Source organism: Oxyura jamaicensis, chromosome 2 (assembly GCF_011077185.1).
Source record: "Oxyura jamaicensis isolate SHBP4307 breed ruddy duck chromosome 2, BPBGC_Ojam_1.0, whole genome shotgun sequence".
NCBI lineage: Eukaryota > Metazoa > Chordata > Aves > Anseriformes > Anatidae > Oxyura > Oxyura jamaicensis.
In genome coordinates, this window is record NC_048894.1 from 66,592,982 (window position 1) to 66,608,594 (window position 15,613).

Genomic DNA, 15,613 nt, shown 5'->3' on the forward strand with positions numbered 1-15,613 from the left:
ATGTATTTATAGCTGCAGGAGCAGTAACTGGGAAGAGCATCTCTCTCCACAGAGCAAAAGAATTGCTGGGCACTGTGGCTGCCACACCAGAAGGAACTGAGCTTCCAGCCAACGGATAAGATTCCACCAGACATTGGGGGTGTATGACCTCTTGAACAAATACAAGTCAGCAGCTGTAGCAAATGATGTTTGTGACATTAGTGGACTTGGGGACTGGAAATGCACAAACTTAGTTTAAGATAATCTGGCACCTCATTCACTGAACTCTTTCTGGGTGTCTATGCTAATATTTCTAAATGGCCTTAGCTATTATGGTGTTAGACATTCAGCCTTTTCCCCAAACACCTACAAGCTCACTGAGCATCATCTCTCGCTTAGCTTCATCTGAAACAAGGAAAGAAACAAAGGGAAGTTCACTCAGAAACAGAGAGGAGGCCAAGCAGGTGGTAGAAACATGACCTTTCTCCATGAGGTCAAATAGCTTTATTGTGATTAAACACTACAATACAGTATATATCCATAAAAAACTCTATAGTGTATATAAATTATTCCTTCCATTCAGGTTTTTTTTTTTTTTTTTTTTTTTTTTTTTCATTTCCATTACAGCTTTGGTACTATGTGATTTTATTATATTTTTAAATACTTTTAGCTTCACAAACTCAACACAAAGTACAAAACTAATCCGAATCAGGGATATTACAATCTACACAGTGGTGTTCAGTGGTAGGAAAAAATCTTACCTCAATGAATTCATGTCACTAGCTAAGCTATAAAGGCATACCTAGCAGACATGACAAGAATATGCACCATTAACCAGCAAACATTTTTTTTTTCAAAATTTATTTTATTTTTTACATATTTTTTCCAGCAGCAAATCACTTGGGCATAGTCGGTATTTATGTCCTCAACTGATTATCCTGCTGTGTTCCTCCTCATTTGAAGGCCATGAGTTATTAGTCAAATAATGCACCACTATACTTGTACATCCACTCTAAGCCAGTGTCAGTACTTGACCTGCCACCCTGCATTGTTAATGCTTGCACAGTTTGTCCTGCAGCTGGCAGAAATAACTGGAACGTTACTGGAGGGGCAGTGTGGGGCAATCAACCGTAGATTGTTCTGTGGAGCAGGAGGTATGACATTACAGTAAACAGGCATTCCAGTGGCTGTAAGCGTTCCTTGACCTGATTGATTAGGTAGCATGATTGGTTGTTGATATGATTGTTGTGGCAATCCTTGAGAACCCTGGGTCATTGGCACCTAGACAGATGTAGAGAAATATGTAGAAAAAATAATTAGTAAATAAATTAAAATAAGTCCCGAGTATTACTATTTTCCTTCTATCTGAATTCAGGTATACAACATGCTCAGATAAAATTTGTTATTTTCTGCTGCTCCGAACTATTCTAATGGTTGAGGATCTTTTTTTGACCAGAGATGTGTTAAAATAAGTCCCTGTGCTCCTGGGACTAGTAAGTGGTTCTGTCATGATCTAGCTGAATGTGAATTTCCAAGATCATATTCTTACATTAATAATAACGCAAAATAAATATTCTTATTATACTGAAGACTCAACCCCGGTATATCTAAGGCCATCTAAAAGGTCTAGGCCTTTAACCTGATCGCTAAATTTAAAACTTTTTTCCATATAGTAAATCTGAAGACATAAGAAAATTATGGCCACAAGCAATTCTCCCATTTCCATCTGGGTTACTGTGGTGTTTTCAAAGAAGGCGATGGAAAGGATGAATGGCTGCTGAATCAGTGCAATCTATTGAAAGGAGTTAATATCACTGTTTCTTAAATTTCCATAGGGACCACACCAGGAAACATAAGCACAGACCACCTCATAGGTGACCTCAAACTTTTGTCATATTTCACAGGATCCAGGTATCAAGTTGGGAAAATACAGACTTTGGGGTAATTTACAGACCTGGTAAAATACAAGCCACTTCCTTCCCTCTCCCCTAACTCCAATAAAACAAGTACCCCGATAGCTACAGTTTGTTTTAGAAGACATAGAGAGATCCTTCAAAGCTTTCAACTTCATTACAGAAAACACATCGAACTGGGAAAAAAAAAGTATTGTTTTTTATTTCTTTAATTCATTTTCTTCACAAGAAGCATAATTCCTTCATGCTTTCTGAAGTTGCTCCTGTACTGTAGGCTGCAATAAGTAGTTCATTCAATGTATTCCCAGTTCAGAATGAAAATCAGGAGTAGTAAGAATACATAAACAGGAAGTAGAGAAACCAATTTGACTTAGAATGGTACTTATCAGGAGGTCTCCTGTCACATGCTGCCCTAATGAAGTAATAAAGACCATTCTGTGATATGAAAAGTTAATTCAATTAAGCACTCTCCAAAGAAAAAAAACAGTCTACAGCTTCTAAGTACCTGATACGATGACATGGCTGGATACTGCACCATCATGCCTTGTACCTGATTTCCCTGTTGATTATTCATCAGGCTCTGGCTTTGGGGAGGCTGCTGCATTCCCATGAGAGCCTGGAACCCTTGCTGCTGGTTCGGCAGGACAGGCTGGTAACCTGAAAGAAGAAAGCCACCTTCAAGTACGCTATCGCTTTTACAGCCAAAATTAAAACTGTTCTCACTAATGGTGAATGATCCCAGTGTTTCTCCCCATGTTATTCAAAAAGGTGTTCTATTTCTACAGAAGCACTAATAGAAATAAAAATCTAAGGGGAACAAAGGTTGGCAGCCCTGGCAGGCTGATATGAGCAGGCAGCACACCTTCCTCGTGTTCTTCAACCCTGCAGGAGATACCACCTTGAGGGACATTTGACTTCAGTCCATGATTTAAAGGCCTGAACAGATACAAAGTGCTACTGGCTTCGAGGTATTTCCAGAGGCAAAAACCCCACCAACTTCAATGGCACCACTATTTGGCCTTCACAATCTAACCCACCACTTTTCTTATCTTCAGTGCTGTGCCTCAGAAAGCACCTCCCTCCCTCTTCCCTTTCTTGCAACACACCCCCCTAGCATGATGTAAACAAAGATGGCTTGATTTAATCAAGAACAGTATCTACATATACACTGGCTTCTTCTTGCCTGTTTTTATTTATATATATGATTAGAACATATTAAGGGTCACATTCTACCCTACTGTTTCACATTTGGCACAAGAGTAACTTGTAAGTGGCTACACAGGGATGAAAAGCTGATGCTTTGGCTTCAACCTGTTCACTCTGTGTTCAAAGTCACCACAGCATTGCTGGTTTTCTGGCTCGTCTAGGACTAACTGAGAAATGGGCGAAGTCTGTATGATCTGGAGGGCAAAGCCGCTAATGAAGATGAAAAGTAGATGGGAAAAAAAGTGCTGCTCAGCAGCAACGCAATCTGGCCTGAGAAACAGCCTTACAGGATGGAAGTGGGCTGGCTGGGTGAAGCTAATATTTAGAGATGAAGGATTTTGCAGAAAAAAAGTGGAAAAGGAAAGAAAGATGTAGAAAGATCGTGTCCTTGAAAAATGCAGCCAGCCATGGTCATTGCAAATATGTGAATAATTCCTCCATAAGACATTCTCTGTCTTCTAGCACTCCTATATTTCATATGTAGTTATGCAGTGCACTATTAACTTTGTAATGATGTTCTCAGAATAAGCATATTACAGACAAAGGAGAATTATCAGAAGCAACAATGCTGTGTTATTTTTATATGAAAAACTTATGTCTGCTCAATTTATATTCATGAATATAGTACATGGTTCAATATACTTCAGGAATTGGAAAACATCACCTGTGTATTTCTTCATTATATAAGAAAAAGTAACCAATGTTTCTGTTTCTGCCAGTCTATCCTGAACTGATAGCTCTCCTTCAAAATCTTTTCTGATGCTAGAGAATAGTTGGGTATATCTAAACACTTTTGACATTAAAGATGCGTTTTCCATAGATATGAGGTTAATGTCTCCTGTCAACTGAGCAAAATAAGAAAAATTCCATGAATGATTAACTTGGCTGGGATATAGCAACAATCATCTCCCAAATGCACCAGATTATTATACATTCAAATTTGTTCTTTTCCTATGCACAAACACAGAGTCAGCGTATTTTTTAGTCACAAAAATTACCAACATCAGAAGTGCTGTAACTGAGTTTATAGAAGGCTTATACAGCAACAGTAAAATTTCAAGTCCTCTTCTGCTCCTGTATACCAATTATAGGGAGAGGGGGGGGAGAAAGGAAGAAGTAAAGAAATGTAACACTACTATTCTAGTATTCACAAGTCTGGAAATTTAAGCAGAAAGAGTCAACTGACAGTGGAAGCTGCAGAAGACAATTCATTTCGTATCACTTATATTTGTCAACTTAAGTCCAGATATAGCAATGAACGAGGGATTGATGGCAGACTGTGGGATCTTCAGTGATGTGAAGCTAGGGAATGCTACCAAATTTTGGATCTGTGCTCACTGTGTTGACTGTGATGCACTGGCACAGGTCAGCAAGTGGTGCTCTGCAGAAGCAGACAGTTAACACCATCAGGGTAAACAAGAGAGAAGCCTGGCTGTCATTGCTCAATGTAATTGCATTACCATTATTTTAATCAGGCTACTGCTGATACTCTGCTGTATGTTCAAACATACAGTTGTCTCTTCGCCTCAGCTTTGTGTTCCATATTCACCAATATGATACATTTATTGCTCAGGGCAGACATAACTATCAAACAGAAACAAGTTATGAAAATGACTGGGTGTCTACCCTTATGCTGAACATGTAGGCATCACCTCATGGAGGCACTTCATTGACAGCACCTCTGCCCTGTGTCCTGTTTCAGTTAGGACAGAGTTAATTTTTCTCGTAGTAGCTAGTAGGGTGCTGTGTTTTGGATTAGGATGAGAATGTTGATAACATGCTGATGTTTTAATTGTTGCAGAGTAGCGCTTACACCAAGCCAAGGACTTTTCAGTTTCTTGCTCTGTCCTGCCAGAGGGCAGGCTGGGGGTGCAGCAAGAGCTGGGAGGGGACAGACCCAGGACAGCTGACCCAAACTGGCCAAAGGGATATTCCATACCATCTGAAGTCATGCTAAACAACATATAGGGGTGGCTAGCCGGGGTGAGGGGGCTGGCTGCTCGGGGATAGGCTGGGCATTGGTCAGCAGGTGGTGAGCAATTGGATTGTGCATCATTTGCTTCGTACACATTATTATTAGTAGTACTATTATCATTATTATTATTGTTATTATTATTTTCCTGTCTTAATAAACTGTCTTAATCTCAACTCACAGGCTTCACTTTCCCGTTTCTCTCCCCCATCCTAGAGAGGGAGGGGGGAGGGTGAGCAAATGGCTGTGTGGTGTTTAGCTGCCGGCCAAGTTAAACCACAATACCCTGTCAAAACATATAGGTGAAATCTTTCCCTGTATCAGCAGGCAGACACTGCTTAGCAGATAGTACAATAATACTGCATTTCAGGTGCAGGACAGCAAAAAGTGTTAAAAAGGTTTAAATGTTGAGGTTCACTAAGCTATAGATTATTATTTTAACAATCCCATTACTCTTTAAGGACTTTTCTGCCCATAAGGCATGTGCACCCCTCACCCCTGTCCTAACATGCAGAGTCCTGCTTACTCCCCGGGCAATCTGAAGACCTCTTTCCCACTCCCTTTGCAAGCACTTTGCAATGCTTTGACCACACAGTGGGTCCTCAAAACAAGCAGCGAAAGTGCTTCAGATATATTCTAACAATTCCAATATGATTAGATAGGAGCAGAGAGATATTAGTGTAAGAATCTGACTGCATTGTCTCCTGACTCTTCTTTGCCTTTAGGGGAAGTTGTCACTTCTATGATTCAGAAGAAGCTACTGTAGTCTCTTGACCATTAGCTCCCTTGAACTGTGGATGGAAACAGGTAAATTTAAGGTTACTGCTCTCTTGCATCCTTGCAAAGATGGTGGCTGTCATCTGTCCCTCATTTAATACTCACGGACATTTTTTACAATTAATACCCTATTAGCACCCTAATATAAAGAATTTATGGATGTCAGACCTTGCTGGAGAACCCCAGATGCAGTTGCTCAGAATCCACCTTCCCCTTCAAGGCTTTACAAATCAAATGAAGCCACTTCTCTGACAACAAAGTCTGACGCTTTATGATGTTAAATATATGAAGAAAGATGCAATTTCATGTACTGACCATAACCCAATAACGTACAAAGATACGCTCCAATAGTGCAGAGCGGTAAAGAATAAGAAAAGGTGAATGAAATCCTTTATCTGCAACAAGCTCTACAAGAAGCAAGAAGAAAATGCTGTGGAAAAAAAAAAAAAAAAAAGTTTCCCAAGTCTTTTACGCTAGATGTTTTCTGGTTCAGCACAAAAGCAAGCGGCAAGGACTGGCAGTCTATGTGGCAATCCATTTGTACAAGAAGTTGTTAATATCAGAAACCATCTGCTTTGAATTTTCCACCTCCACAGCCGAAACTGTGCAACTTTGACTCCGCATGCCACATAACATTTGAAACTGATCCTTCAGTGTTTACTGTGTGTTGATGTCTTCATGTTTTTGCACACTGTCCAGGGAAGGAATGAAGATGGGCGAACTGAGACTTCTCATAACTGATAGCCTTCATATATCAAGCTTTCAGCAATGCTTATGAAACTGTATCATTTTAGCAAACTTTTTTGTTCCCCCCAAAGGGCACAGACTATCAGAGAGTGTTACTTTCCCAACACTATTTTGTACACACAGCAGTTTCAATCCTGAACTCAGCTCTGCCATGCTTATTTTTAAATGAAATGAAAATAATAGTGTTCTCAAAAGGCTTGGGAATTGACTGCAGTGCATGCAAAGCCATGCATCACTGGGCTGACATGGATATTTTGGAGCTACACAGGTGTCAGGATGTAAGTGAAAAGAGGAAGTGGCACCATTCTGCAGCAATATTTTTTCTTCATAGTTGCTCTTTTGCTCATTAGCTTTCCTACTACACAAAGCGTAATCCTTAAAAGTTTCTTTGTTGTCCCCTGAGAACATACATATTTTCTAAAGGCAGTAACACATCAGATGAACCATCCTATTACTGCAAGCTCCAGGGCCTCTTTACTGCAATTTTATCATCCTACTCTGTTATCTCTGCTACAAAGGATCTTTTTTCTTTTTTTTTTTTTTTTTTTTTTTTTTTTTTAAAATCGGGGCAAACATAAGAGACATTGTTAAACAACCAGAGAAACAAATTGTGCACAGAACTTCAATGAATGCCTCAGAGGAAAAATGAGCCTTGGATCGCAATCTAAATGGAAGAGGTTGTCATAACATCAAGGTAATTAATTCTCTGAACCTTTATAGCTTGCATCACCATGCTGACAGTCAGCTACCTTCAACATCCCAGAGGGAGAAACACTACATGAAACACCCACAAATGTTTTAATTTTTAAATGAGGCTGTGGAGCTTAAAAGATAAAACGCAGTGGTCGTGACGTTACTGGGTCCAGTAACATCACTCAGAGCTGTAAGTAAGGCAGGCACGTTGATCTGCTGGCCTCAGCACATGCCTTTCATGAACAGCACATTCATGCTTGCAGGGAGGGACTGTTCCATTGCTCATTTTAGATTTGAAGCATATATTAGCAAGATATGCTTTGTAGTAGGCTTTTTACCTGGAGTGCTGACACACAATCAGCACTTGGTCTGGCATGACTTCCTGAACCACAAATATTTCTCTGCCCTCACCACTTGCATCTAACAGGTTCTTAAGCATCTAAGCTCATCCGATGCAATCACATAAATTTACAGAGGTTTTAATGTGAAGTGATTTGAAGGCTGATATGCTCCCTTTAGTGTAGTTCTATGAGAAGCCAAACTATGGTCACCTGGAAACTTGGGACACAACCGAAATGCACATTTTCACAACATACTGCAGCAGCACGGCAACCTGAGACCAAAAGAAATTCAAAAGACAGACCTCAGCAGGGATAACAGGGCTGGATGCAATGCTGCACAAATCTGGCTGTGCTCCTGCCTGCTCCACAAGTACTGCAGTGCCCTTCTCAACCCAGCACCTCTGCCCTATGTCTCCTCCTGTGGCACAGATCCTGCAGAAGGGCGACCCAGTCCCAAGGGCTGCACTTGCCACAGGTGCTCACATTCACACAAGACTCTCCAAAACTGGGAGAAGAGAGTGAGAAAACCGATCTGAGGTCAGAAAGTGCCCCTCTTCCTGTGAGACCTGATGAACTCATTCCACTCCATTCATTCAAAAGATAGCTGCTGGTAGATTGTTCTTGAACAGAGTGAAGAAAAAGTTACATGGTTGGAAAATAAACTTAGAACCATCAAGATTAGAAATAAAGTGCAAAGTTTAACCAGTCTATAATTAGCAAGGGGTCATTTTACCCAGAGATGAAGCACACTCGCTATCACCTGAAATCTCCCAAACAAGGACAGACAGCTTGCTAGAAGATCTTAATCAGCTTAATAAGAACTTCTGGGAATAAAGGTGTGATTAGAGTGTGCTCTGTGTCCATTATTATTCAGAACAGTGAATTACACGATCCAGGCTTGAAATACTTATGAAAAATGTTAGACAGTCAGTTCTTACTAATTTTATAGTCTTCCAATGAAAAGCACTAAGTATCCATGTGTAAGAGTGGTTCCTCTTCCCAGTCTCTCTTTCCTTTGATCACATAATGGCATTGACACCAGGTTGACTCCATATGCAGAGAACTCACCTGGTGGCTACCTAAGGGCTATTTCTGGGCTATTTTAGATTGTTTCACCCCACTGGAGAAACAATCACTAAGTTTTGCAAGCTGCAGAATCTGACTGATATCAATTTCCACAATTTTGCCAGTCTGTTTTCCCTTACTTTTTAAAATAAGGTATAGGTGGGATGTATTTTTTGCCCTATAATCATAGAAACTTAGAACACCTGTGAGAAGTTAACTGTCAAAGAAAAAATGTCTTCATAAAACTACAATTCTGTCATGCATGCATCAGTAAATTTGGTAAAGTTTTTGGCAACTCACTTATTTGCCAAAAGTTCTGAGTTGGTCCATCCCAAAGTACTTGCAAAGCTGAAAGGAAGAAAAAAATGAAGCAAGCAGTTTGGCAAGATCAAACACTCTGTCTTGGTACAAAGAACCCTTTGATTCTCAAACAGTCCCTAAGAGTTACCTGTAAAATATGATGGAAGAAGGTCAGGCGGGGGAAGCAGGCTCAGTTCTGCACAGACTTACATTCAGGCCAGTTGGCCAAGCCGTGAGAGGTGGATGCTGAAATCCTTTCCCAGCACAATTGAAAGCTGGAATTTGAGGCAAGGGATTTCTCTCAGTCAGAACAAAGCCCTCTGTGCTATAGGGGGTCTGTCAGTACCTCCTGCCGACACTCTTTGGCTCACATTTGGATTGCAACCAGATGGTTCACCTCCCACATGAACATTGTAATGACCAGCTACAAAATCTAACCATGTGCTACTGGCTCTAGAGGAGCATTGATCTCAGGCTGGCTTCTCATGTCTGCACGTTAGGTTTGGGTGGCTGCTGAGGAAGTCTTCCCCCCACCCCAAATTATGCAGTTTGTCATCAGTTGACCAGTTTCACACATATGGTAGACTGGAAGTCTTACTGAAAACACTGCTATAAAATTAAGCTGAATTTGTTTTCTCACCACCCCAAAGTGTCTGTAGTTTGTAGGACTCCCACAGAAGACATGTTAATTAATTTCTCCCTGCAGGTGTGTTATTTTCTATACGAGTCTGAAGATTTAAACTGCTTCTTGTGCAGCTGGAATCCAAAACACTTTGTAAACAATTTTATCACTCAAGCTTGGATCTGAAACCTAAGACATGCTGTAAACCAAATCCGCTGCAGTTGATCAATGCACCCCTACTGTGTCTGCTTTCTCTCTGCACTACACATAAAAATGTCTTGACTTAGTATTTGGGCTTTGTGTTCCCCTTGAAGACATCTCAGATAATTTATGGGCATAAGCTAGATACCACATGAGCTGGAAGAACAAATACATAGTAGCTTAATGCTAAAAATCTGTCCTCTTCCCCTGAAAATTTAATACCATGCAATTATTTCAGTTTCACACATACACAAAGGAAAAACAAGAACACCAATGCCTGAAATAAAGGAGTCTTAAGCTAATTTGGAGGTGCAAGGTGGCTTAAAACACACAAAAAAGCACATGTACAAATAACTACAGCAGCACATGCTCCTCTCCCCACACCACCTGCTGCACTCTGCAGGCACAGAGCTTCTGCACTAGCAGAAGCCTTCTCAGGTGAGTGACTTACAGTTTTGGCTGCTCTTGTTTAAGGCAAAAAGACATCCCACTCCAGCAGCATAGCTCACAAGGGAAAGCACATGGTATTATGCTAGTTTTGTTTTCAAAACTGAAAACTAATCACATTGATTCTTTCAAGTTGTGCAAGATCAAAACAATTTTTAGCTAATAGCATTCCAGTTACTTTCATTGAAAACACAACAGTATAAATTTCCTAATCTGATTAGAATGACAGTGATTTGTATAATTCTCTACAAAGCTAAGGTTATAAAACTGCGGGATTTTGAATTTATTTCTTAGTACATAATTGCTGCCAGAATTATAGCTCCCTGGTTCCTAAATTAGCCGTAGCTTTGTTAAGAGTACATTCATGCTTCCTGAAGCTGGTACCAGATTAACACCCACATTGTTGGCAGACCCACAGAGAAAGGACCATATCTAGCTGCATTAGGGAGATTAGAAAGATGTATGCTTCAGAGATATAAAACAGCAAGACTTTATTATCACATGAGAAGGAAGAAAAACACTGGTGCTAAAACAGCTTGTTCCCCCTGCTCTTGCTCTCTCTGGCTTACAAAGTTATCTGTTCTACAAAATCAACAGTGCAAAACACAATATTTAAACTGTTCCATCTTCAGAAGAAGAAATCAAATTTAGAAATTGGCTGCAATTTTGCATTATTTCAGAATAACCCATTTCTTGGACTTGGTTAAAACTGCAGATGAAAATACCCAGACACAAAAGAAAATATTTTGTGTGTAATGGCTCTGAAACTCCCCCCCTATGGCTAGTCACATCCCAATGCTAGAGCAGGGACTGCCTTATCTAGCTGAACTTGTCCATCCTCTTCATGTATTCTTCCTCAAAGTCTATTTGAAATCCTGGTTTTACTTGCTTTGAAATCTCAGAACCTGGAAGAAACCCAAAGCACAGAGCATCCAAAGCATGGTTTTATGTGCTACTCTGGACACCACAGCCAAACAGGGGAACTTCCCAGCTGCTAACAAAACTCCAAAATTAGGGGAATAATGCATCCCATAGTTAAGCAAACACTCCCAGTTCAAGAAGTTTGCAAGATCAGGGCCTCACAAGTCTATTTTTAACTCTGCTTGTCCCATGTAAACTGGAATGCAGTACAGTTATACCAGAACTAGGAGAAACTGCTTTGTGTAGAGATTTTTCTTCAAGAATAGTAACTGTATAAAATCAATAGGCCCATCTTAGTGGTAGAAAGCCTCCTGTTATGGCCGTCTGGATTATATCAACATGAGATAATGAAAGTTAGCACTGCGCATCATGTGATATTTAGAGCTTCTTATATGTCAGCACAAAAGAAACATCCACAACATTTTATTTTACCCTTTTTCTATGAAACCAAGTTCTAACTGCTGGAGACAAGGGAAAACACCAACTTTTAAAACCCATTTATATGCATGCTCTCTGTCCCATGGAGGAAAAAGTATTTTCACAAAGATCACTGAACTGTTATTTAGAGCCTTCTCTCATCATCCAAGCAACTACCTTCAGGGCTAACCTGCAAATCATGGATATAATGAAAGGAGTTTTATGAATCACTTGGAGCTGCACGCTCACCCATCAGTTACTTTTCCATGTCTAAAAATTTTAAAACCCCGTGACCTCGCTACCATGTCAAAAAGCCCAGACAAATAAGAGAGATGATTAAATACTGTCATTATATACCTAATGTAATCACAGACTGTAACATCCTCTGAGACTAAAATTTTAATTAAGGCAGGATGGCATTCCCCCCTCCCCCCCCCCGCCCCCCAAATCCGTGATCTAGGGGAACAGCAGGTAATGTCAAACAAAAAGCTTATGTGATAAAATTGCTTGAGAGCACTCCTAGGAGACCTGGCATTATTAACAAGAACATCAAGAAGGGCACAGTTGAACAGTCAAAGATAAATGGCTGTATTCAGTTTACTTTTCATGATCAACTGATGAACCTGAGAGAGCTGTTTTTTAACTAGAAATATATATTAATAAGAATCAAAAGGAGCTTGAATAGATATAAATATAGATTTAAGGTTGGGGAAACATGTTAGTTCTATTTAAAATCTGGATCTATTCTTTTGCTTCTCTACACAAAGGATTTCTAAATTATAGATCTTTAAGCACAACATGCTACTGCTAAGTGGCTTGACGCTGAAAATAAACCTGTTCTTACTGAAAACCTAACACCATGTTATTACATGACCCTTTAATCACTTATTTTATTCTCTTTTCAATGTACTTTTCTTTCATATTTGAAACCCTTTAGCACTGTTCCTGTTTTTTCAAAAACTATTACAAAAATATTTTCTCTTCTCCTTGAAGATAAATGGATGTGCACCTCTATCAGACATGGTATGTAACTCAAAGCTTCTGTAAGACTCAGAAAAGAAAATTGTGTTTTAAAGACAAAAATCTTTTATCTCACTTCAGTAAAAATATAGAGGGAACAGCCATCTGCAAGCCAAAATAATTGCAACACAATAATGCAGGGCTCCATTACAGCAGCATAATTCCGGTTAAGCAGCTGATCCAGGATCTTGGTGCTAACCCAGAGCCTGGAGCCTGACCTAAATGCATTAACCCAGACAAAGCATGTGCAGCTGTTTTGGTAATCTGAGGCTTCAGATTTTATTGGAGACCAGAAAAAAAAAAAGTCACTTATCCAGCAAATGACACAGGTGACATAGAGAGAGGAAGAAAACATTTTATGCTTTTTAACTAAATTAATCCACTGAGTCGCATGAACAGACTCAACAGCCTTTGGGAGATGGAAAGAGCTTTCCTTTGGCCAGCACAATGAGCAAGGGTTTACCCTGGAGCAGCGTAGATGCCCAAAGCCTGCAGGGAGGAAGGTTACTGCAGGACCAGGGAAACATCATTTTGAGCGGGGTGAAGCCAAGCCATTGAAGGGACGTGCTATGGGCTGCTACACAGTGCTAGTGACATCAAGGAGGTCCTACAGGGCTCTATGGAAAAGCCAGGTTCAATTCCTCTGTGCTCAGCCCCTGCCTGCCAATCCTGCTGACATTAATGAGAGCTAACAGACTCACGGGCAGGCCAATAATCTTTGTAGAGACTTTCTGGTTTTCTCTTAAGACCTTTGCTGCTTAAAAAGCATGCAAGTTTAGTCACAGCCCTTACTGTGGCCATAGGTTGCTATACAGATACAGTCTGTTGCACTTCCTCCTTACAGGATTTTTCAATAGCTAATTTACAACATAAGCGCAATTAAGAGCTAATATACAACTAACATCAATGTAAAAGCCCATTAACATTTAATAGCCACATTTCTTTAATATATGACATGCTGTAAGTCTTAACTCACACTAGAAAGTGTCACCTTGAGAGATGCCATTGCCAGCAATGCATTACAGAGAGTCTTCATGTAAAATGACTACAGAACACTGTATTCAGGATTTTGCTGAATTCAGAGACGCGGATTATAACACTATAACTGTTCATATATTCTTGCAGAAAAACTAAACTTTCTTTGAAGCTAAGATTTAAAGTGAACTAGAAGGAAATTAAGTATATAATTAACTATTTTACCATTATTATTTTCTGAAAAAGAACCAGTACAATAGCTGTGACTGAAAACTGCAAGAAAAAAACTGATATTTTCTCATGTTTCTACCCAGAAAACTGTATCCTGCAGATTTGCAAAATGTAACCTTTGTTATAAATTTTTGAATTATAATTTTCACATGTGGGTATTTTTCATGTGAAATGGTAACTTCCTTTAGTTCAGGGCAGGAATATAAACACTATATCTGGTACGACCTTACACTTGGCCCTTATAAAAACAAACAAACAAACAAACAAAAAAACTAAAAAACACTGGCATCAACTTAACTCTTGGTATATGCATACTCATATTTACATACACACATATATTGTGTTATCTGTATCAGCAGAAACAAACAGAATGAATAGTCCATTTGTTCTGATAACTAACTAAACCTAACCTGTTTTACTGGTGGGATGCAGGGCATTTGACAGCTCCAGATTGCATGATGCAGTAGCCCAGCACAAGGCTGCCCAGGAGCCTTTGTATAAATAATGAAAACAGTTGAATTCAACATCCACTGGAGACATTTTTCTTTGTCTGATCACATCTGAATGATGATTTCTTCACCCAAACAGTCTTGGTCTTTCCAAGGACACCTGCAACTCTATTTCCAGCCAAAACCATCTCCAGATGTGATTGACAGTGCTCAAGATATAGGAAGGTAACAATAAACATCCGAGTCACAAACCATCACCTGGGTGAGCGGAATTGACTGGCACAGCTGCTCTCTGTGCTGTTACAAAGCAAAGCAGGAGGTGTTTAAGCCTCTGCACATACAGCGGGGCTGCAGGCACTATATACAGTCAGTGTATATATAGTCAGACTTTAACAGTACCCTGTGTAAAAAACCTTTTATATATGTGTCTGTCCTTGCCTTCTGGTATATAAAGCAGTTCCTGTCCATATTCTAACTACTATTTGCAAATGTCCATCCTCTGATTTTGTTAGTAAATCATTAAGAACTTTGTGCAATGGGACATCTAGCTGCCCAAGCAATGTGAGGTGAGTTCCCAAATACAAAAGCAGCAGGATCAGATATGAAAAAAGGTCTAATGCATCCATGCAAGATGTGACCCCACAGATTCACTGAATTTCATCAGGTTTATCCCTGCATTACATCAGTTTGATTTTCTGGATTGCCTCCAAATAAGTATCAGTTGGCAAACTGTTGATTTTCTATGTATTGATTTATAACTTAGCTCTCAGTATTGCTGGAATATCTACAAGTATAAGCCCAAGGTGATCCTCCACCATGCCAGCTATTGTTCAAACTTCAAGGTATAGCTGTAGTCCCTGCACTGAAGATTGTGCGTTTCTAAATAGACAAGACAGCTGGAGACCAAAAAAATGAATGCCCAGGAGAAAAAACTTGCCCAAAGAAAAACTGCAAGCCTCAGGCAGAACTTCATAAAGCTCTCCTGGAAAATACACAAAAAATAAAAATATCTGTGTGCACTGCATTAGAAAGCACTGGTGCTTAAAGCCACATCCCAAGCCTGTGCAGGATGCCACTTACCAGTCATCACGGAGATGAATATCCATGTCATCGTGTTGCTTCTGCCACTTTGCTTCCACACAGCTTCAGATACAGACTCCTGTCTACAGCCTGTGTGCTGGAGAAAATCTGCAGCATACTGGTGATGCACAGCTTACCATACTGTGCTGTGTTTTATTGAGGGCTGAACTGGATGAGGCACTGCTGGCACCCTAAATGCTCCCTAAGAGTCTATGCTTTCACCCTCACAAGCTGGGCTTTGCAGCTCAACTTTAATG

The 15,613-nt window shown here is 39.9% G+C and overlaps 1 protein-coding gene across 25 annotated transcripts in view; it reads right to left on the reverse strand.

The window, feature by feature from the left end:
- Window positions 1-447: 447 nt before the first annotated feature.
- Window positions 448-15,613, reverse strand: part of ARPP21 (cAMP regulated phosphoprotein 21) — a 213,014-nt gene continuing 197,848 nt past the window's right edge. For 21 of the 25 annotated variants that reach the window (XM_035319073.1, XM_035319075.1, XM_035319072.1 and 18 more), the window contains 3 exons: window positions 8,994-9,041; window positions 2,398-2,549; window positions 448-1,260 (listed from right to left, as the gene is read on the reverse strand). In XM_035319073.1, the coding sequence (XP_035174964.1) occupies window positions 1,003-1,260; window positions 2,398-2,549; window positions 8,994-9,041 (458 nt within the window). In that variant the 3' untranslated portion in view covers window positions 448-1,002. The remainder of the gene's footprint in view (window positions 1,261-2,397; window positions 2,550-8,993; window positions 9,042-15,613) is intronic. The other 4 variants (XM_035319092.1, XM_035319089.1, XM_035319087.1 and 1 more) reach the window with 1 other exon arrangement.